The sequence below is a fragment of the Petromyzon marinus genome, chromosome 6 (assembly GCF_048934315.1).
Source record: "Petromyzon marinus isolate PM22_M1 ecotype Great Lakes invasive population chromosome 6, UKy_Petmar_22M1.pri1.0, whole genome shotgun sequence".
Classification (NCBI taxonomy): Eukaryota; Metazoa; Chordata; class Hyperoartia; order Petromyzontiformes; family Petromyzontidae; genus Petromyzon; species Petromyzon marinus.
In genome coordinates this window covers 4,879,731-4,902,421 of record NC_133672.1, presented here as the reverse complement: position 1 = coordinate 4,902,421, position 22,691 = coordinate 4,879,731, and the positions used below count along the sequence as shown (strand labels likewise).

General features: G+C 49.6%; 3 protein-coding genes across 3 annotated transcripts in view; 1 reads left to right on the top strand and 2 right to left on the bottom strand.

The window, feature by feature from the left end:
• Positions 1-10,117, bottom strand: part of FBLN7 (fibulin 7) — a 36,473-nt gene extending 26,356 nt beyond the window's left edge. The window contains exon 1 of the mRNA XM_032948613.2: positions 8,441-10,117. Coding sequence (XP_032804504.1) covers positions 8,441-8,527 — 87 coding nt within the window. The 5' untranslated portion in view covers positions 8,528-10,117. The remainder of the gene's footprint in view (positions 1-8,440) is intronic.
• Positions 10,118-15,048: 4,931 nt separating this feature from the next.
• Positions 15,049-21,179, top strand: MRPL28 (mitochondrial ribosomal protein L28). Its single transcript, XM_032948633.2, has 6 exons — positions 15,049-15,370; positions 15,943-16,141; positions 18,077-18,229; positions 19,042-19,176; positions 19,877-19,963; positions 20,362-21,179. The coding sequence occupies exons 1-6, from the start codon at positions 15,282-15,284 to the stop codon at positions 20,467-20,469; spliced, it is 771 nt and encodes a 256-aa protein (XP_032804524.1). The 5' UTR covers positions 15,049-15,281; the 3' UTR covers positions 20,470-21,179.
• The window catches only part of AK7 (adenylate kinase 7), a 25,679-nt gene continuing 22,972 nt past the window's right edge, over positions 19,985-22,691 (bottom strand). The window contains exons 17-18 of the mRNA XM_032948580.2: positions 22,198-22,356; positions 19,985-21,372 (exon numbers count right to left, since the gene is read on the bottom strand). Coding sequence (XP_032804471.1) covers positions 21,334-21,372; positions 22,198-22,356 — 198 coding nt within the window. The 3' untranslated portion in view covers positions 19,985-21,333. The remainder of the gene's footprint in view (positions 21,373-22,197; positions 22,357-22,691) is intronic.

Sequence of the window (22,691 nt, the reverse complement as noted above, 5' to 3'; positions counted from 1 at the left end):
AGGGTGAAAACCTATTCTTCTTTTTTCATACAAATCAATAAATCTTCACCACGCTTCGAGAGAATGCGTGGTGGCGCCGCTCGGCGGACGCAGTTGGGAATTGCACGAAAGTGGAAAAAAAAATCCCGTGACCTGGGGCGCTGGTCGACGGACGGTCAGGAACGAGGCGTCATGATCACTTGTCCTGTGACGTAGTTCACACGCCCCGCCCCCAAGCACACCCACCGGTCCGCAGGATTGGCTGGAGCGGCTTTTCGGTATCAGTGGAAAGTGTTGAGAGGGGCCGAGAGGCGTGACTTTCGTGGCAAGGCAGTCAGCAGTGACTCAACTGCATCGTTAAATCTTGATTCAAAGCTTTCGTGACTGCAGGAATTCATATTCCTTGGGTCTTTCGGTAAAGTCACGTAGATAGATTCAAAGAAAATAACAAAAAAAACGACGTTTCGATCGCAACACAAGCGGTCGTCATCTAAATAAATGAACGTTTAATCGGTAGGCGAGTGGCGAGATTCGATGATTTCGTGCGGAAATCATCGAATCCAAGCACACTGCCGTCACCCCCTCCCCCTCCATAGCTTACTCATCTGGTGCGGTGCATCCTCGCGACAAGACGTTTGTGAAAAAAAAAACTAAAACGAGTGTGGGGATATTTTTTGTGTGGTTTAGGCAAACTTTTGGGGCTTCAAAAACCCAGGAAGGGCCCGACGTGCAGCTCACATTTCGCACCCCTTTGTAAGCGCTTCTGCTGCTGTTGTTGTTGTTGTGGAACCACGCTGGGAATGTCAGAGACAATCGAAGCACGTTTGAGTAATCACGCTGTCGACACGGAACCGCGGTCGTAATGAGGCGTCACATTTGTAAAAAAAAAATTCAAAGAAGAAGAATAACACCCAGCGCGTGCTTAATCCGCTGCTGAATGAAACCATCTCTCCCCGTACACCCCGTGGGTCATTCCAGTTGTTTGGCCATACTTCACCGCGCTGGTCCAGTGCGGGTTGGTGGGGAGAGGGGAGAGATTAGGACCGGGTTTGATATCATTCGACACTGATGTTAGCCGTGACCTGGAATGGAACTCAAGGCTTCGAGGTTCTGCACCTTTGTCCCACCATTGCACCCCAATGATAGCGCACACGCATCCAGGAAATCGTCACCGAGTCCTCAGGATTCCTATTGAGGAGGGTCCTGCCTTGGGACGTTTGGCCAATTCCATTGACGAAGGGCTGCTGCTTCGTTTTGGCAGAGACGCGGAGTGCCCCGAGGGAAGGCACCGCACGCACGAGGAGATGACGCTCAAAGCTCCGCACAGATGCATTCAATACACTACTGCAGTGCCATCTTCCGGCCAATTCGCAAGTCTGCCACTGGCTTTGAGAGTTTGACAAATCCTTGTGTGATTCCGCCAAACGCTCGCCTCCAAAGCTGCGAATAACTCAATCCGCGTTCTTGTTAAAACATAACATAGACGTTCAGGCCAACAACCAAATTCGATAATCTGATGATCACACTTCACCAAACCGCATTGACCAGCGTGGTGAAGTATGGTCAAAACATTACTACGGCCGTTGTGCTTTGGGTCGTAAACACAAGACAATGATGATGATGTCCGACATTTGGCTCCACGCGCTGGGAGCTTATTCAATGACCCGCAGAGCTACGGTGAAACATCCCTGGGGGAGCCCTTCATCCAGCAGTGGATAGACACACGACTGTAAACATCGCCGTCGTTTCTACTGGCGTTACGTAAACTCGAGAGGGCTCACCGCACGCTTGGGCGAGAGAATCACGGCGCTGAAGAGAAACCAAACAAAGCATTTGTCCATCAAGAGCCGCACACAACTCGCGTGCCACCCAACACGCCCTCGCCATGGTGACGACGGCAAGGAGCGGCCCTACATCAGCAGCAGCACCACCACCATCATCACCCCCCTCTCCCTGTTCTCACTTGCTCCGGACAGCCCCGACCCCCTAACCTCCCCCGCTCCACCCTCCACATTGGCCCCACGCATTGCTCTGGAAGAAAAAAAACCACACGGCGTGCGCACATATCGACGCGACACGCACATTCACCGTGTCACCACCGGGGGACTGACGGGCACATGCTGGAGGCGGCTACTTGCGCGCAAAGATTGTCCGTGACTCAACCTCCCCCAAAATCCCGAAGGGATTCTCGCGGGAGGGAGCCGCACGCGCTGACGTTAACGGAGCTCGTAGAGTTGGGACGATCGATGGATTAAGTCGATTAATCGAGCCAACATTTGCAATCGACTACTTTTGTTCTGGACGATGACTCGAGCCTCTTTTAAAATCCATTCCTTCCTAAGGCTGGAAGCCCTCTCCCCCTCCCTGACCTCCACACACACACCCCTAAAAGCCACGCCCAGCGTGCCGTGCCTGATGATGCCGATTACGGAAGTCGAGCCTCATCCATCAGCGCCTCCCGTCTGGCGCAAGGCGTGGGAACACAGACACGCGAGAGATAGCGGCTCCGCATTCTCCGATACAGAGTAATGGATGCAGTCAATCGTTGTCATCTTCAATCTGCAAGCTCGTGGGGACACTCTGATCGTCGGGCGCGCTCGGACAGCGAGATTTGGACCTCGCAGATTTGCGATCAGCGGCCCCATCGGCCTGAAACTCACCTACCCACCCGCTCACCAACTCACCCACCCACTCACCTACTCACCCATCCACTCACCTACTCAGCAGTCCATCGGCCTGGAACTCACCTACCCACCCGCTCACCAGCTCACCCACCCACTCACCTACGCACCCATCCACTCACCTACTCAGCGATCCATCGGCCTGGAACTCACCTACCCACTCGCTCACCAACTCACCCACCCACTCACCTACGCACCCATCCACTCAGCAGTCCATCGGCCTGGAACTCACCTACCCACCCGCTCACCTACTCACCCACCCACTCACCTACGCACCCACCCACTCACCTACTCAACAGTCCATCGGGCTGGAACTCAGCTACCCACTCGCTCACCTACGCACCCACCCACTCACCTACTCAGCGATTCATCGGCCTGGAACTCACCTACCCACTCGATCACCTACTCACCCACCCACTCACCTACGCACCCACCCAATCACCAACTCACCCACCCACTCACCTACATACGCATCCACTCACCTACTCAGCGATCCATTGGCCTGGAACTCAGCTACCCACTCGCTCACCTACTCACCCACCCACTCACCTACGCACCCACCCACTCACCTACTCGGCGGTCCACCGGCCTGGAACTCACCTACCCACTCGCTCACCTACTCACCCACCCACTCACCTACTCACCCACCCACTCACCTACTCGGCGGTCCACCGGCCTGGAACTCAGTGCCGCTGCGCGATGTTCGAGACTCTTCGTGGACATTTAACCAGTTAAGCAAAAAATACAAGACACGATTGCTTACCAGAGCTTGCAGTGTATGAATAAAGCACGCTCGTGATAACATAGGTTCTGATGTAACTTACTCAATGCCAGCTGCCGGGGTTCCGAGTGGAGGTTTCTGTGATAACGGCTGCACGAGACACACACTGCTGCTACCTCCTGCCCCTGTTACGATACCAGAGCGCCGAGCCGTGTCCACGTCCGTGGACATGAGTTTGAATTCGGCTTTCATCCGCTCGTGATTAAACCGGGCTCTGCTCACGAGAGCATCAGATCAGGCCGATCGTCGCCGACCAATACCAACAACCGCCATTCGCCGCTCAGTGACGGTGATGTCACCACGGGGCCTGTGCCAGGCCAAGTGCACTTTGCGGCCACGTGAAGTGTCGAAGGCTCGCTAACAGGGGGTCGCGGGACAGACCCGGCAGGTGCCATGGGTTGGCTGGCTGAGATGACCGGTCGATGCACCACCAGCTGTAGCCCCTGCTGTGCCAACTTGCTGCATTTTAGCCGCACGGCACTCCGCTCGTTGTTGTGAGCGTCGCTCCAGCAGCCCTCAGTTGTTGCTGGAGGGCGACTGCCTCCAACTGCCCAGCAGTAGCAGCAGCAGCGTCCTTCACGAGCCTCCTCCATAGAGGACGATCTTGACTCCCGCAAACATAAAAGCATCACGATAAATGTAGTTGGGGTTTTTTTCTCTCACTACCTGACTATTAAAAAAAATTGTCGGATTGAATTGTGATGCACAATAATATTCAGAGATGCGAGGTGGACAGGCGATGGCAAAGTTGATCAAATTGATTACTTGAGTCTATCTGTGTGGAGCTGTGGTTATTCCATTCATATTCCGCGCACCTTTAAACGCGTGATGTGTATTCTAAATGTGGTGGGAAAAAATTTGTAGGACCCGGAGAATAATCCACGCGAACACGGGAAGAACATGCAAACTCCATATATATATACAGGCATCGTCAGGGTCGGGATGGAACCCACGACCTTTGTGTACCAGGCGAGGTGATTAACACTTCGCCACCCTCGCCACTGGAGAGGCCAGGGTTGGTGGATCACCGCACAAATGTCGTGACACTCCCTTTGAAATTGAAAACACATTTTCTAAATTGAAAACTCATTTCTTTATAACATAGTTTTGTATTTAGTTTGTTGTCCGTCACCCGGACCTCCAATTAGCACGGTTGGCTACGTACGGTGAGAAATACTTTCAACATACATGCATTTACATATTCGTAGTGGGTTTTCTCCGGTTTGCTACCACACCTGAAACACGCATTAATAGAATTGACCAAAGACATTGCAGCGGAACCCTTCTCAATAAATGTTAAGACTCAACAAAACTTTCCCGAGTAAAGGCATCGCCGTATATTGTGACTATTGTATTGTGGTGGAACGGTGGTAGAGTGGTTAGCGCGCTTCGCTATGGAGTCGGCGAACCCAAATACGATTCCAGGCCACGGCTAACATCATTTGCAGAGTGTTATCAGACCCGGTCTTGTACTCCCCTCGCCCCACCCCCCTCCATGGAGATCGAGCCCAGACTGTCGGTCACATTGTGAGCCACTGGCAACTTCGGAAATTAATTCAAGAGGTACAGCAGCAGCAGTACGGTAGCAACAGCAGCAATTCATTCGGCCTCACTGGAGGCTGTTTCGCGGACTTCAAACTTGGATTTAGATCTTTGAATTACAGTTCACTCAGCTACACGCAAAAAGAATGCTTAGCTTCCCTCTCCTCGCCTCCAACGTCCACTGACCTGCCTGGTGAAGTATGGTCAAGAGAACCCCCGTGACCAACATGGCGTGCGAAGGAATTCATTCATTGGCGGATTGATAATGGTTGGATGGTATTCATTTACTCCTATTGTATGGCGTGGTTTAAAGGCAATTTAAGGAATCTCAGAAGTAGTTCTTGCGTTATCATGGGACCTTTTATTGGCAGTATCAAAGAATGAAAAATAAGAATAGGGTTTAACCCTTTATGGCAATAAAACAGTTGTGTTAAGATGTTCAAACACCAAATAGAAACCTTTTGCAAAGAATAAAGTCTGCAGCCATCAGGCTGTCTCTGGTGTATGCCAATCCGTTTCAAAGACAATGCCATATTATCAGAGCATGTTTTGTTTGCATGTTCGCCACAAGTCCCATGTGTGGCTAATGCGGCACTTTATTCTTTTCAAAAGGTTTCTATTTGGTATTTGAACATTTTAACACCTCCTGTTGTACTGCCAGAAAGGGTGAAACAAAATATATATTCTTATTTTGCTTTCTAGTTCTGTGATGTCATCTTCCGGGGCAGTTTGTTTTTTTTCCTGACACATGGCCCGGCTTAGCGAGCCGTGGATGTTCCGAGAGGAAACTCCGTTGTCTCGTGCCATTGAAAACGACAGCGCAAATCGGAATGCAAATACGCAAGCACGGAAATCTGCAGGAAACCCCCCACATGGGAAAGCACGTACACACGCAGAAAGGTATAAGCTTCCCTTTTTGCGTATTTACGCGACCTAACCCCACACACCTCTATTGTGTGATATTGGTCGCGAAAGCACACGTGTTTAAAACTTCCTATTTGCAATCGTCCTTAAGACGGTGCCCGCTGTCACACGCGACGCCCTAACACGCGCGCAATGCTCACAAGAGGGAGACCGCCTGGGTCCAAGTGAGACGGTTTCAGTCTAACATTCCTCATCCAAGACGCAAGAAGCATTTGCAGAAACAGAATGTTCTCCATTTACAGCTGAGGCTCGCTGTTCGCGGCGTGATGTCACTTCGCCAATGAATGTCCACGGTCAACTGTCGCGTAGAGCAGCGTGACGACGTCACCACGTGACAGAGAACGACCCGTGGAAGGTGACATCGGAGAACTACGTCTGAGGTCTCTTCCTCAATTGCCTCTCGCCTTATCACGTGCTCTGCTATAGAGGTGTTGAAACTTAAGGGTTTCTAGCTCGCACTATTGTTAATATTATTATGGACTTTTCCTCGTATTTGACAGATTTGATCGATATCGAATTCTACGTCGCGTGGAGTCGAACCAAATGCGTTTTAGTCCTCGGCGCTGGCATGTTAAGGGAAAAATCCGCGACGAATTAAGCGCAAACTCTCTAAATTAAACAATTAACATACAAATACATACGTCTTAACATTTTTTTAAGTGAGCTTCCTCATCTGTCTCAAGACACGGGGATGGGTCATTGTTTTCAATGTTCTAAATACGTGTTCGGCATGACCGGTAATCGAACTCAAGAGCTCCGTGGATTTTTCCAGTGGGTGACAAGGGGAGGACTGCGTCCAGTGGTGGATCGGCGAAGGGTTGTCGCGCAACACGGCTGTCGCTACACTCCTGATGCCGAACACCACCTGGCCTCTCGCGCAAGAGCGTCCGTTCTTCACTCAAAATCCACGCCGCGTGCAGCATCACAATAGCCGCAGCACGTGGCTGCAGTATACAAAGACAAAGATCCCCCATATAGCCTTAACAGACTGTAGGGGCAAGTGCTGTTAGCGAGCACCTATGAAGGCCGGAACGGTAGACGAGGGGGTGGGTGGCCAGCACCACGCCCGACCGCCTTTGTCTCCCTAGTGGCAATGTTCACACACCGCAACAGGTACTCATTTGAGGCTGAGTCGACCTAGGGGAGGCCCGGGACCGGTTCAGATAATCGTCACTGGTGTTGGCCGTGAGCGGGAATCGAACCCTGGTCGCCAGGTTCATAGCGCAGCGCGCTAACCGCTACACTACCGCTCCCCACTGCAGTATACAATCACAACGTCACGTGCAACAAAGATCCCCCAAATGCTGATGTTTACACACCGCACCAGGCACTCATTTGATGCTGAGTCACAACGTCACGTGCAACAAAGATCCCCCAAATGCTGATGATTACACACCGCACCAGGTACTCATTTGATGCTGAGTCGACCTAGGGAAGGCCCAAGACCGGTTCAGACATTCGTCAGCGACGTTGGCCGTGTGCGTGATTCCAACTCGGGCGGCCGGGTTCGTAGCGCATCGCGCCAACCACCGCAAATACCCGCTGTAGCGGACAGCCGCTACGTTGGCGGGCACACACGCGTACGTACACACGTGGCCGTGAATTTGAATCGGGGGCTCTCTGCGCCACGGGAGAGGTGCACGTTTACACACGGCTGCGTAGGAGTTCACGGTTGTGCTTTATTATCGCTCCACGCACGGCGGAGCTTCTTCAGGAAGCGAATTGAGCATGCAGCTCCCGCTCAACACAGTACGTGGATCGAAACGTCGGACAGCATGCCGATCTCCAACACGCGGCACAACCCGAAAACACATTCAGAGAGCAGCGCACGTGACACACAAAGGGCTCCAAAGAGAGAGAGAATGGTACGTGTGTGTGTGGTATTGTCGTGGTTGAGTGGGGAGCGGTATAGTTGGAGCGGTGAGCGCTGCGCTACAAACCTCGCTTCCCGAGTTCGATTCCAGCTCACGGCCAACACCAAGTGACGATTATCTGCACCCCTCCTGGGCCTCCCCTAGGTTGACTCAGCCTCAAATGAGTACCTGGTGCGGTGCGTACACATCGCCACTAGGGAGACAAAGGCGGCCGGGCGTGGTGTTGGCCACCCACCCCCTCGTGTGCCGTGCCGGAATTCATAGTTGCTCGCTAACAGCACTTGCCCCAACATTCTGTTCAAGGCTATACGGGAGATCTTTGTTTTTGTCATGGTTAGCACATTGCACTATGAACCCGGCGACCTCAGTTAGACTCCCGCTCATGTCAAATACTCAGTGACGAATATCTGAACCGATCTTCGGCATCCATTAGGTCAACTCAGCCTTAAATGAATACCGGGCGTGGTCTTGGCCACCAACCCCCTAGTGTGCCGTAACAGCCCTCATAGGTGCTGCTACTCGCTAACAGCACTTGCCCCAACAGTCTGTTAAAGGCTAGACGTGGTGGGGGGGGTGGATGTTTATCTTTGTAACAACCCCTGAACCCCATGCACACTGCTCGCGCCCACTGCACTCCACGCTGCACGCCCAGGACCCACCTGCACGGGCCTCGCCAGCAGCCAGAAGAGTGCCAACGCCGTCGCGCTCAGCAGCAGAGCATCGCTGGTTCGCGCCCGGTGCTGCATGCTCGCGAATGCTCCGTTTGCAGGTACACTCACTCACCCAGGTACACCCACTCACCCAGGTACACTCACTCACCCAGGTACACTCACTCACCCAGGTACACTCACTCACCCAGGTACACCCACTAACCCAGGTACACTCACTCACCCAGGTACACCCACTCACCCAGGTACACCCACTAACCCAGTTACACTCACTCACCCAGGTACACTCACTCACCCAGTTACACTCACTCACCCAGGTACACCCACTCACCCAGGTACACCCACTAACCAAGGTACACTCACTCACCCAGTTACACTCACTCACCCAGTTACACCCACTCACCCAGTTACACTCACTCACCCAGTTACACCCACTCACCCAGGTACACTCACTCACCCAGGTACACTCACTCACCCAGTTACACTCACTCACCCAGTTACACTCACTCACCCAGGTACACTCACTCACCCAGGTACACCCACTCACCCAGGTACACCCACTAACCCAGTTACACTCACTCACCCAGGTACGCTCACTCACCCAGGTACACTCACTCACCAAGGTACACTCACTCACCCAGTTACACTCACTCACCCAGTTACACTCACTCACCCAGGTACACTCACTCACCCAGATACACTCACTCACCCAGTTACACTCACTCACCCAGGTACACCCACTAACCCAGGTACACTCACTCACCCAGGTACACTCACTCACCCAGGTACACCCACTAACCCACCCGTCCACCCAGGTACATTCACTCACCCAGGTACACTCACTCACCCAGGTACACTCACTCACCCAGGTACACCCACTAACCCACCCGTCCACCCAGGTACATTCACTCACCCAGGTACACTCACTTACCCAGGTACACTCACTCACCCAGGTACACTCACTAACCCAGGTGCACTCACTCACCCAGGTACACCCACTAACCCACCCGTCCACCCAGGTACATTCACTCACCCAGGTACACTCACTTACCCAGGTACACTCACTCACCCAGTTACACTCACTTACCCAGGTACACTCACTCACCCAGGTACACTCACTCACCCAGGTGCACTCACTCACCCAGGTACACCCACTAACCCACCCGTTCACCCAGGTACACTCACTCACCCACTCAGGTACCCCCACTCACCCACTCAGCAACTCAGGTATCCACCCACTTACTTAACCCACCCAAGAATCCACTCGGTCACTCACCCACCAGGTACCCACCAACTCACTTAATCCAGTTATCCACTCATCCACTCACCAACCCATATATCCACCGACTTACCAACCAAACTACCTACTCGCTCACCAACCCAGGCACCCAACCCACTCACCAACCCAAGCACCGAGTCACCCACCACCTCGCTTACCCAGGCACCTACCCATGCACCAGCCAAGCCACACAACGAAAGGCTTTCCACGCTGCTCGTGGAACGAGTAGAGACGCAAATCAGTAGCAGCAGTAACCGCAGCAGCAGCAGCAGTGGCCTCACGCATCGGCCGCTCAGCAGTAGAAGGCGCGCACAGAGACTCCGCGCGGTGCCAGACCGCGCATTCCTGAGCTCGCGTCGTCACAATCCACTCCACGGTTCGCACGGCCACTTATACCGGGGGGGGGCAGAGGGGGAGGGAGGCGGGGGGGGCTCCCCAAGGGGGCTGAGACGAGCTCAGAGACGAGATGACGGGGATGGGTGAGGAGGACTCCACCCTCTCTCTTCGTTCGCTTACGCACTCACTGCTGCCCCCCCCCCCCCCACGACTCCCAAGGTCTATTGCTCCCGCCCCCTCTGTGTCGCCCGCACCTCGCCCCTGCCAGCTGCCCCCTCCTCATTCACCCCCGCGTCTTCATTCGCCCTCTGTTGCTCTCCGATGTGTGTTCTCCTTCGACCCGACGTTTCGCTCCGCGTGCTCGGAGCCCTTTCAGGAATTTTAATTCGGTTCTTCTGGGTTTTTTGTTTTGTTTTGTATAATCCCTGGTTATAGCCGCGTGTTGTTCGTGTTTATTCACTGAATTCGGTTCCCGAACAAGCTCCCCAGCGAGTACAGCGAAACGTCGTACGTCATCCTGAACGCGCGGCACACACACGCTGGGCTCTGTTCACACGGACAGCTTATTTTTTTTATTCAATGAAGCGTTGGTTGAGAGCTCTTCCCGCACCCTACGGATCATGGCTGGTTGTTTGGCCATACTTCACCATGCTGGTCAGTGCGGGTTTGTGAAGGCAGAAAGCATAGACGTTGGAGCCATAGCATGGTATTGTACAACAATGGATTTGACTGCACTTTCTTCTGCTGATTAACGTAGCGCCTCGACAGCCCACACGCAACACATCAGAATATTGATTTTGCACTGCAGAAATCCGATGAGCTATAAAGCTTGTTTCCCCCACAGATGCCCGGTATGCATGCCGGCCGCCCATCCAAGAACATTTCCGTCTATACCCTGCTCAGCTTCCGAGATCTGACGAAACCGGGCACCTTTCGCGTGATTTGGCCGTGGATTTAATTTTTGATCCGAGTACTCGATAGTGGACTCGGTCTGCTCTCCATTGACTCAAGCGTCACCAGCCCGTGGGGAGGGAGTTAGGGGAGTTTACTCGGTTCACTTTTAACTCTTTAAGCGCCGAGAGCGCGAAAGCTTTGGAACGTTCTCCAACTTGCGTCTGAGCCTGGCCCTGTGAGTGAAAAACCCAACCCGAACATTAACGCTATAAATTGTTTTTTTTGTACATATATATAACAAAACGAATTACAAGGTGCGGTGCGTATGTACATTATACAATTCTGCCGTGTGGTGTGATTGTAATCACGGCTGGGCGTTGCCAGTTCGATCTCCGGACGCGGCAACCGAAAATAACGGACACGCTTCTTGAATGCCCCGCTCGCTTCCGTCCACCGAGAACTTTTTCAGGGAGAAACAACCACATTTAGTCGATGGGCGAGGCGCGTGTGGTGGGGTAGAATGTGGGTACTCCCACTCTCTGCCGAGCGGTCTGCCCCAGTAGAGGTGCAACGTTGGGTCAGACGTTGGCGTATGGTTGGAACCGTTGGCCCAACGTTGGACCAACGTTCCATGTTTACTGGGTTGGCCGGCATGGAAGAGTAGGCCAAACACCCATTGGAGGGGCTCTCTCGAGCTCCTTCTAATTGGAGGTCATTCCGCCAAAGGTAGCTTGAACAACACATTGCTAGAGGTTTCGTTTTTATGTGTATGCATTCTTTATCGGCAGTCATTCATTGTACCGTCTGTCTGGTATACAAATATTTTATCAGTTTCGCTCGTTCCACTAGCCTCAACGGTTATATTGGCATATACCTTTACTGTAAAGTCATTTTCATACGGGCGGAGTGGTGGTGCAGTGGCTAGAGTGCACTCCACTTTCAACTCGTCCATTGTAAAAGAGAGTTTTTAAACTACGCATTTCATATCCGTATTATTTGCATTGCTGATAAATAATTCATTCATACTTGCACGATCTATTGTCTATATATATCGTGATCATAAAACTATACGTGTGTATGTTGAACTTCTTTCACACCGTACGTAGCCAACCGTGCTAATCGGAGGTGCAGGGGAAGGACACCAAGCTCAAACAAAAAAAGCAGTTCTAAAGAAATGAGCTTTCAATCAAGATTATTAAAAACTGCACCATATCTCCCAGTGGATTCCGAATATCGTAAGGAAGAGCGTTCCAGACGGCTGCAAAAGCGGATCTTGAAAGCGCGCGCGATGCAGTGAACAGGGCCGGAGATATGTGGGTGCCAGGATGTGCCCTGCACCAACCAAATGTCCCTCTGCCCCCCCCCGCCGCCCCCCAGTTCACTCTCCCCTTTAGCAGTAAATCACCGTAATAGGGCACCCCAACATTAGCTCTACTGTGTCCCCCTTCCGAGAGGAGCTGGAAGCAGGCCTGCGATGCAATATGGATTACAATGTTTCGCTCCTGCTTGACGCTCTTACACATGTCCCGTATTATCTGAATCATTATAAGGCGCAATTTCAATTGCCTTGTCTTGCATTTTCAAACAAAAGTTGGGGGTGCGTCTTATCCGGTAGGTGTGTGTGACCAGAATCGTATAACTTTATTGACACCAGGCACAAAGGTCTGGGATGAGTCTTACTTTCCTAAGCATCTTAAAATCCGGATAGGTAACCTGTAAACATGTATGTAATTATAAAGACGTGTATGTGTGTACACGTGTATCCCTTGTCGTATTATCAGTTTGAATCAGAACTCTGGATCACGTGGGTTGTGTTTATTAATCATCAGGAGCGTTCCACGTGCAACGAATTAATTTGTATTTGAACGGAGATTGGTAAAATCAACAAATGAGCAGACAATACGTCTTGTTCGCATATCCGTCTTTTCACGTTAAAGAAAAATAAAATATTATACAACCCACCAGCCGGACGGCCTTCTGTGGGTGCATAATTTCAGCAGCATTGTTTCAAGACCAAATGCTGGACCGGTTTCGACAGTGTCGCATCAGCAGTCCAGGCTTGCTTCAATCATTGCTGGCGAACTGCCGATCTCACAGGTTATTTATATTCTCCACAAGTTTCGTGAGAGTGATCTCTGCCCGTCTATGCGCACACACACTACAATATCTTTGTATCATAATAACGTCTTGACGAATACCAGTCTGCCCCAAAATATTGTTTCAAACAAAATCTCAGCAATACATTATTATTGTGTTTTTTTAATTAAATGAGTATAAATTATTTGTGTATACAAACAGGATATCTGCATAGCAACGTGCGCCTGGTTATGCTCACATTAGTTTTAGTCATTGCGTAAATTATGCTCGGCGTAATCGATGGGTGACGTGGGGTACAGACTGAACGTGCATGGTTTAGGAAAAAAAAAACATATTTCTAAGAATGGTATTTAATAATCAGTTTTGAGTGAGCAGCTGTGTTTTAAAATAAAAAAATAAAATAAAGTGGGCGTGGGCAGGACACGTCCCTACTGAGGGTATGACGATGATGACGACCCGAGGTCGACACTAACGACGCAGTGGCGAAGGAGGGAAAAGACGACGACCTTGATGACAGCCGTGGAGATGGAGCGATGGAATAAGCTGTTGTGCAGGAGCGACGTGGATTTTTGCATTTATTGCATAACCGCCAGAGGGCGAAGAGCTGGGGAAACCTTCATCCAACCGTGGACAATGATTAATTATGATTTTAATTGATACAAATAAGCGACGCGGAGGCTACAGGACACTTGTCAAATTGCCATGCCGCCTGTTGCTCTAAAGGCGGTCCGTGTTGCGATGCGCGAACTTTGGGTCCAGGTAGTCTCCGACTTACGACGGGGTCGTCGTGACGCATCCGTCGTAAGTTCGGGGACCACCTCTACAGTATTTTTTATATATTTGCTGCCACCTAGTGGATAGAGTTGTTGGACGGCTCGTGGAGATGTATCGCACGGTGCTTTTGAGCTCGGTGAACCCCAGTTCGACTCCAGGAAGCGGCTAGGATGAGTGGCGAATGGCACTTGAATGAGTCTCAGGCAACCATTTGCACCCACGGGCACTGGTTAAGTTTTGGCGAAGCAAGCTCCGTGACCGACACGATATTTAATTAATCCACCAAATTAATCGACAAGAGCTGTGCATTACATTATCACACATTAAACGAACGGGTACTGAATAGTCCTTCACCTTTCTGGGTAACCCAAGACTATAGAAAATGTAGCCGGTATTTATTTTTCCAGCTAAGAGAAAACTAAACCGGAGCGGTGCAGTGAGATGCGTGCTTGCAATTGCCCTAAGTTATTGACATCACAAAGGGATTTTAATTAAAATGTTTATAAACCAGGTGCTCGGGTAAACATGCAACGTTGGGTCATGTTTACTCGGGGAATCAATTCTAGATTTGAAGCTTTCGTGACTGCAAGGATCCATATTCTTTGGTTCTATTCGGTAAAGTAACGTAGGTAAAAAATAAAAAGAACAAAAATCACGACGTTTCGGCCACAACACAAGCGGCCTTCATCCGGTGAAGGGACCAGACTGTCTCGAAGAGTGCCCTGGAGTGAAAAAAAAACAAAGAGTCGGGGAATCACCTTGTGCGCACTGAGACAGCTGCCACTGAGGGTGCCCTTATGGGGGGGGCGGGACCCCAAACACAGCCGTGATCATCATTGACAACGGCGGTTCCGCGTGCCGTGTTTACCACACAGCGCGTCGACTGCCATGCTGGTTCCACGTGGTTTGGGAACCTAAGAAACGCCCCCCCCCCCCGCGGGGGTCACCTTCAGCTGAGTGGCAGCGGCGACTCGATGCGCCCACAAACTGATCACTCGCAGCGAGCTGCGATCGACAATCCTTGGGATCGATATCTCTTGTAACGGCTACCAGAATGTCACGATTTACGCTCGATGCTAAATTACAAATAAAACAGGCGCGCGCTTCCGAATTTACCTCGCTGGAGAGTTACCCCACCCCACCCCCAAAGAAAAGAACACATTCGTCGATGCGTTTTAGCGATTTAAATGAACGCGGAGGGTTTGTAGGGAGCGGTGAGCGGGGCTTGGTGCGCATCGAGTCGCCCGATGGGGCGCCTGGCGCGGACGCGACCCACCCCACACGCGGTGCCCGCGGACGGAGGCGACTTCCGTCGGCCGATTAATCGATCGCCAACAAAATAATCCATCGACATCGTCGCCGTTGCTCTCTTTAACATCGCCTGCAATCGATTGTTTCGAGGGACGCGCGGAGGCGGCGATCGCCGCTCCGGGAGTTCGGGCAAGAGGCGCCATGCCCCTGCACAAGTACCCGCCCAAGATGTGGGAGGCGTTGAAGCTGCAGCGAGGGGTCTACGCGCGCCTACCCCAACACTACCGCGAGTGCGTGCCGATGACCCCCGTTGCCCCTGCCCCCCTACACAGCTCCACGCACCAACACAACAAACACCACCACCATCATGATGAGGAGGAGGGAGCGGGGAGGTGGGAAGCGTTAGGCGCTCCAAGCACGGCGGCAATAGTAGTACAGTACAACAGTCTGCTTTTCCATAATAGAGGTTTTTTTTTGGGGGGGGGGGGGTGTTCGATCGCGTAAATATATAAATGTGTCGTTAAACCCGCCACCACCCGACAGAGCCAACTGGTAAGGGTCGTCACGTAAACAGAACGTGACCAATTCGTCACTAGTACAGCACCAACCGGTGTGTTGGAGAGCCAAGCCACAACATTCACAACCCGAGTACGACGTTTCGCCGGTAATTACAACCAGCTTCATCAGGCGACAGACAGATGCTTGTGCACACTTTCACCCCCTCGAACAATCCCCTGGTAGACAGTGGTTAGTGGTAGACGCACACAGTGACAGGCAGTGGCTAGCGGTAGACACACATGCACAGCGATGAGTGATCGAGACAGAGACGTCGATTAACTCAGTGGCGCGTCTTCTCCTGCAGCTCCTTGGTGCCCCGAGACCCGACCCCGGTGCACTACGTGCCGGGCGAGGACGGCTGGAAGTCGTGCCCACGCACGGGCAGGCGGTGGCGCGTCCAGCGCAACCCGGCCATCCCCGTCCACTATCCGCGCGAGTCGCAGAACGGCCTCTGGGGTGGCGAGGGCTGGCTCTACGGCTTCACCTACTCCAACAATGAGAAGGTCGGCGGCCCTCTTTGAGCCCCACGGACAGTTTTACGCACGCGGCGGAGCTCCGTCCGTTTTAGCCCACGGTGGCGATGTTTTTCCCCAATTACATTCCTTAAATAATTGTCAAATAGAGCAAGTCAAGATCTATGAGTATCTTGGGGTCATCCTGGATTCAAAACTGAATTTTGAAGATCACATTGATTATATTTGGTAAAAAGACAAATAAAAATTGGTGTTCTGTATCGACACAAGCACTGCTTCCCCTCCAATGTTCCGTTTGGAATTGATAAAAGCTACCATACTGCCTCTACTTGACTACTGTGACATCGTGTATAAATCAGCCCCAAGTACTGTACTGAAGAAGCTTGATTCCATCTATCACTCGGCCTTAAGATTTACATTGAACTGCCCATATAGGACTCACCACTGTGATCTCTACATTGGATCAAACTTAACATCTCTTAATGTTCGACGGCTTGTGCACCAGATCTTATTTATTCACGATGTTCTTACAAAAAAATCCGCAGACTATCTGCTGGATCTCCTCTCTGTTTCAAAGAACAAATTTGACCTCAGGTCTTCGCTCATTTACCAGCTTCACATTCCCTATTGCCGTACAAAAACTGGAGGAAGGGCCTTTGCTATTGATGCCCCCAGAGTCTGGAATGCTATTGCCAATAAACTGCAACTTGGATCGCTACCCATGAGATCTTCTCTCAAAACTGCTCTAGAGGAGTTGTACACCCCAAGCTGCCACTGCTATTCATTGGCATAAAATAAAATGTTTCGCTCCGGATGACGCTGCAAAGTATTATCTGTATTTTGATTTAGCGTGCTGATCTTAAAGGTGCATTGAAAAATTTGATACTCCGACCGATGCTTCTGTTGTTGTGGAGTAACTCATGCAGCCAGCTATGGCTCTAGGGTTTGGTGTTACGTGTTATTTATGTAGTTTATTGTAAAAATTCGGTCACAGTCGTTGTGATCACTGTTACGTTGCAATTATTACTTCTTTTTGGTGATTTGGAAAAGTTTTTTGGTTTGGACATGTTTGTTTTGTTGTAGTACGGAGTTAGACTGATGGCCTTAATCTAAGTTGTTGTGGTTGTTGTTGTTTGACTTGCATCCCACTGGGATTTTTTGCACACAGCGTTGGTGTACGGTGCTTTTTTCAGGAATATTTTGATGTTTTTTTTCCTGGATTTTCTGTTTGCACAGTCACATAGTCACATTAAGATGTTTTTCTTGTTCGTGTTTTAGTTTTTTTGTTTGTTGTGGTTGCACCCGATTCAAGAGCCGAATGGCTCACAGGGCTATACCAAAATAAACTGAACTGAACTGATGTTAACTTCCGCGCCTGGTATGCAGGAAGTCGCGGATTTGATCCAGATCCTGACGGCCCGCTGTATATTTGGAGTTTACGTGAACTCGTCCCGTTGTCGCGTGGAATTCTTTTCCCCTCCACATTTAGAAACGCGCGTTTAGAGTGTTTGGCTGTTTTACATTTCCACGTGATAAGCCATTTTGTTGAGCTATCATTTGTGGCCAGGTTGCTTCTGAAATAAATCTATATAACTCAGTGAGCCTTACCTGGTAAAATAAAAATATATAGTTAGTTGTAGTTTAATATTGTTTTTTTATTCCGTGTGGTACCTCCCTAAGTGAGCCATCACACATGTTGAGACGGTAGAAATCAAAGGAAAAAGTGCAACCCTGCAATTGCCTACTCCACTCTAGTTACAAAGGAGACGCGTAAATGTGTGAAGGAAAGTATCTCGAGTGTAGGCAACAAATGTGTGCTGTTGTTACACCAACCATAGCCACAGTGGAGATCTCATCACACTTTGCAAACAAACAATGAAACGCCTCTCGTCGCACTGAGGCGCGTACGGGGCCTCGCGTGAGAACCCTGATGGAGCCGGGCTGTGTTGTCGCTTGCCCCTCCAGCTCTCGCGGAAGCTGCGCAGGCTGTGGAAACCCCAGCTGTTTAAGCGGGATCTGTACAGCGAGATCCTGGACCACACCTTCAGCGTCACCGTCACCATGAGGACTCTGGACCTAATTGACAATGCCTATGGATTTGACTTTTACATCCTCAAGGTGAATCTTTAGTCCCTCCTCGAAGGCCCCACCACGAACTCGCCACATTTTAAAACGGAGAGTTTAGACCGGACGATACGGGTATAGAAGTGTTCATCGTGTGACCCAGAAGGAGCAGTTTTTCGTTTTCCCTTTTAACCTGGCCACCTCTGATGTAAATACCCACGTGGTATGGATGTGAATGAACTAATACATTGTGTGGGTTGGATTTTTGATTTGTTATAATACATATTTTGTAAAGTTGCTCTTGAGTTTGCGAGTGAGTATAGTGAGTGTCATTATCTCCAGTGGGACCAGTAAGGGGAAATGACACTCAAGCTGGGATTTAATTCCTGAGAGATGTTTCTGAGAGCTCAGCCCTGTTCAACTGTCAGTTGCTCCTTTCATCAGTCAAGAACTCTCAGTTAAAATGCACTTAGTTTATAGGGCATAAACTCGCATTAGATATTCCATCAGCAGTTATGCCAGCTGTTCAACTAGTGAATGAACTTAAGTTAATTTAACTTACAACTGCATTATTAGTAATATGTCTATTTCACTACATCTACACTAAATAATTGATTTAATCCCATAAATACCCACAGCATAAGGGGCAACCAGATGGAATAACAATACCTGCCTAAGGGATATTGACAACCAGATGGAACCGATTCAAGAGCCGAATATCAATGGCCAATTTACCTATAGCAGGCAGCAGTACGCATCATTGCGACTCCAATATAAACAAGGAGACAGAAACATCCTGAACTATTGCCGGATGCAGAATCGTGCTTTGTGAGCACTGAATGTTCTGCTGCAATTGTTTACAACAGACCCCAAAGGAGGACCTCAACTCCAAGTTTGGCATGGAGCTCAAGAGGACCTTGCTGCTGCGTCTGGCTCGCAAAGACACGCAACTCTACCCCGATGATCCCGTCAAGAGGGAGTTCGTCTACGACAAGTACAAGGTAACTGACCAGCAAGGAACTAATAAATAAAGTCACCTCTCGATTATCCACGGTCATGGGGAGGAAGGGGTGGCCAGAATAAAATACAAGCAGACAATGCAAAACAGATGTAAAATAGGATATAAAAAATATATTTGTTGTTTTTCTTCGTAAAAGACATAGAATGTGTTGTCTGTATTCATTGCTTCTGTAAGTAATCCATTTAACTGCCGACATGTATGCACTCACATGGGCACAGACTCTCGATGAATGAGAAGCAGCTAATAATGAAAGCAACACGCGTGAACATGTACTTTTTTCGTAAGCACGGTTTATCCGCAATACAGAGAATCCACCCATATATAACGAAGGGTAAACTGTAATGATGCCCTTAATTCAGCAAAGCCGCACTTTATTCCCAAAACTTTTGCAGGGGAGTCCTGCGTTATGATTTTTGGTAAATTCAATGAATGGGTGTGTGGCAAAATTGTAGGAAAACAGAACACGGAGAAATTCCGCGGGTGCAAAGGCGTAACAACTCAAAGCTCCGCGCAGATGGATTCAACCCCCTTGCTGTGCTTGCCAACTGCTTGCCGTGTTGCAGCCCGCACCCACCGTTGTGTTCACGCTTGCAAAGTATTGCATGAAGAAAGGCAGTTGGCATAGTAAATATTTTGCTGTGACTTGAGCAGCATCTGCAACGGTTGTGCTTGTTGTACAGGAGTTTGTGGTTCCAGAAGAGGAGGCAGAATGGGTTGGGCTTTCCCTGGTGGAGGCTGTTGAAAAGCAAAGACAAATAGAAAAGAAGGTATGACAGTGACTGCTGCGGTGCAGTTGCAAGGTTGATTTTTATTTTGTGCACCAATCGCATAAAGATGTGTAGGCGTGTAACGACGCTTTGATTCGTCGATTCAAATCAATGTTTACACTTGCGATACATTGAAAACTGTGAATAAGATATTTTTGGCAAATTATATGCTGTGACAAAAGGGAAAAAAAACTGCAAATGAGATTAAAAAAAAATAGAATCCTATTTGAGATGACAATCACACAAATTTCACCGATTCTCGAATCAAACTATTCTTCGTGAAAATTAATCATTCCACTCGATGGTGAATGGTTGCATGCCTACTATTGTACAGGGAAAGTGGTTTAAGTGGTGCGTTAGAAACTATTAGGTGTTGACACCGAGGCGTCTTCTTGCAGGACGTCGAGCCGCTGTTTAAAGTCTACGTGAGAGAGCTGGTGGAGAAGGTGACCGCTATGCAACTGCAGGAGCCCGCCGTGGTCGTCAAGAACGAGCGGCGCAGTTAACTCGCAGCTGAGTTGGAGCGTTGTTTCTCAAACCACAGTCCTCGCTAGCCCGCAGGGTGCATCTTTCTTTTTTGCTTACCAACCGTTGTGAGCGTGCGTGCGTGCGTGCGTGCATGCGTGCAACGTGCCGTGGATTATTCTTTGCACATGAAGTTGGAAGATTGGTAGATGTGGAAAGGTGCACCGTGGGTGTCTCACGAGGGTTGGAGTTGGAGAAACGCTGAGTGAGAGGGCTAAAATGTTTCACCGGTGATCCTAAATCTTAACTCAGGCCACCCACGTGCAGTATGATGCTGTGTCATGTACCCATTTTCATTCCATACAGTTTATTGTCCAATAAGTTGAACATTAGAACTTGGTCAACTTGAGATCTGGGGTTTTTGAGGTCTGGATTAAGAACCACTGCTGAAAGAACCTATCAAATGAGCTTCGGGCATCAGAATGGCCAACATGGAATGTCTCGGTGATTTGCCAGAGTGTTGTTAACAGAGATGTCGACACGTTTTCACCAAAACACAAACAATAAACATCAAACACAAAAATACACCACTTGTGTTTGTTTATCCGTCGTCATAACGATTGTTAAATAAACATTATGCACTCTGCCAAACACATTTTTTTTATTAAAACATGTATTTATGTTAACCTTTATCACACAAAAAAGTATATTTGTGCAGGCTCTCAATTAAAATGCTTCTTAAACTTGAGAACTTGTGTTTTGTATTATGTTCCTGTCTTAAAATATTTATATTGTGACAATTTTATAACAGTGGTGTTCTTTTTTTAATGTTAAATGTAATTCACATGCATGGCTTGCGTTTAAAGAGCTCTGTGGACCGTTCTGTGAGGGTGGATCAGCTTGACTTAGTCAGCCTGAGGATTGTTCTTGAATATATACTCCGCCTACAACAGAAACACCACACCAATGCAAATGCACTAATCAAACAATAGGTTCCACAATTTCTCGAAATACAGTACTGCATCTTAAGAAACTTAAGTTTAAAATATATTTTATAATTGAGACCTCCAGAGTATTTGCCCAGTGTACAGTGAAGTTGTAAAATAGTTTTCATGAATACCAATGTCAAATTGTGGTTATTAAAGCAAATGAATGCCTGTTACCCAGAAAAGCCTCAAGATAGTTGTTTAGGATGTTAGACCAATGTGTGTTATGAATACTGGAGGAAACTGGAGTAAGCTGAAAAAAAACACGCAAGGTGCTAACACTCAAAGTTCCAAATGGATTTAAGAATCCATTCCCAGCCACCTCGTAGCCAACCATGACAACACCCGGTATTCCCAGACTGTCATCAAAGTGCTGACTTGGTTCAGTCTGGCTTAGCTTCCGGATCTGAGGAGACATTCAGGGTGATTTGGTCAAGGGCAATATGATTTCTTAAGAGTAAATTACGTGGATGTGAACCTTGGGTCGACGTGCTTGGAAACTAAGCTAATCCCAATGGTACTGAAGTAGCATGTGTACATGTGCAGCCTGTTTGAAGAAAACATTATTTTGCTGCACTGCCCACAATGCCTATACCACCTGTTTTCTGTGTATGGTGGTCACCCATCAAAGCATCCAAGCTCAAACCCTGCTTAGCTTGCAAAGTCTTTACGGGATTTTGGCGCATTCAGTGTGATGTCGGGGATGGAAATGAGTTATCTGAAGTGGAAACTCTGGTGTGCATGCTAGTAAAACAAGCCAATCCAAACGGCACTAGCACTGACCAGGAAATCGACGGGGTCTGGGGGTCGCACGGAGCAGCACTCGATGAGCCCCGTGGTGAGCGTGGGCATCACGTGTGCGAGCAGATACTCGCGCAGGGGGACCGTCTCGCGGGCCAGGAGCTCCTGCTCCCGCCGCCTCTCTGCTTCCAGCTTGGCTTGCTGCAACGCACATGGGTCATCAATCCCTTAAAGCGCTGCACATGTGCTGAATGGTGACGGTGCAGCCCTGAAGTCTCCTGCTCACTTAACTGCTGGTGGAAGGAGCTCCACCAGAGGGAGCTTTCGAGAGCCCCTCTACAAGAGATATCGCCCTGCTCTTCCACGTTGACCAGACGTCTTAGGAGTGGTGGGAGTGTCCACACTTTACACGCGACCTGCCGATTAACTGCCGTACCCATTTCTACTGTTCGGTGGACAGGGTTTCTAAGCAACTTGTCAATCGTTTTAACTGAGAACAAACCGGTGACCCCTGGATTGCAAGTCCAGTGTGTCAG

Bases quoted from the DNA above. Each gene is read 5' to 3' on its own strand.
- MRPL28 (XM_032948633.2), top strand. From the start codon at position 15,282: ATGCCCCTGCACAAGTACCCGCCCAAGATGTGGGAGGCGTTGAAGCTG. The intron at 16,142-18,076 runs GTCGGCGGCCCT...TTGCCCCTCCAG, and splicing joins CCTACTCCAACAATGAGAAG to CTCTCGCGGAAGCTGCGCAG. The intron at 19,964-20,361 runs GTATGACAGTGA...GTCTTCTTGCAG, and splicing joins AAAGACAAATAGAAAAGAAG to GACGTCGAGCCGCTGTTTAA.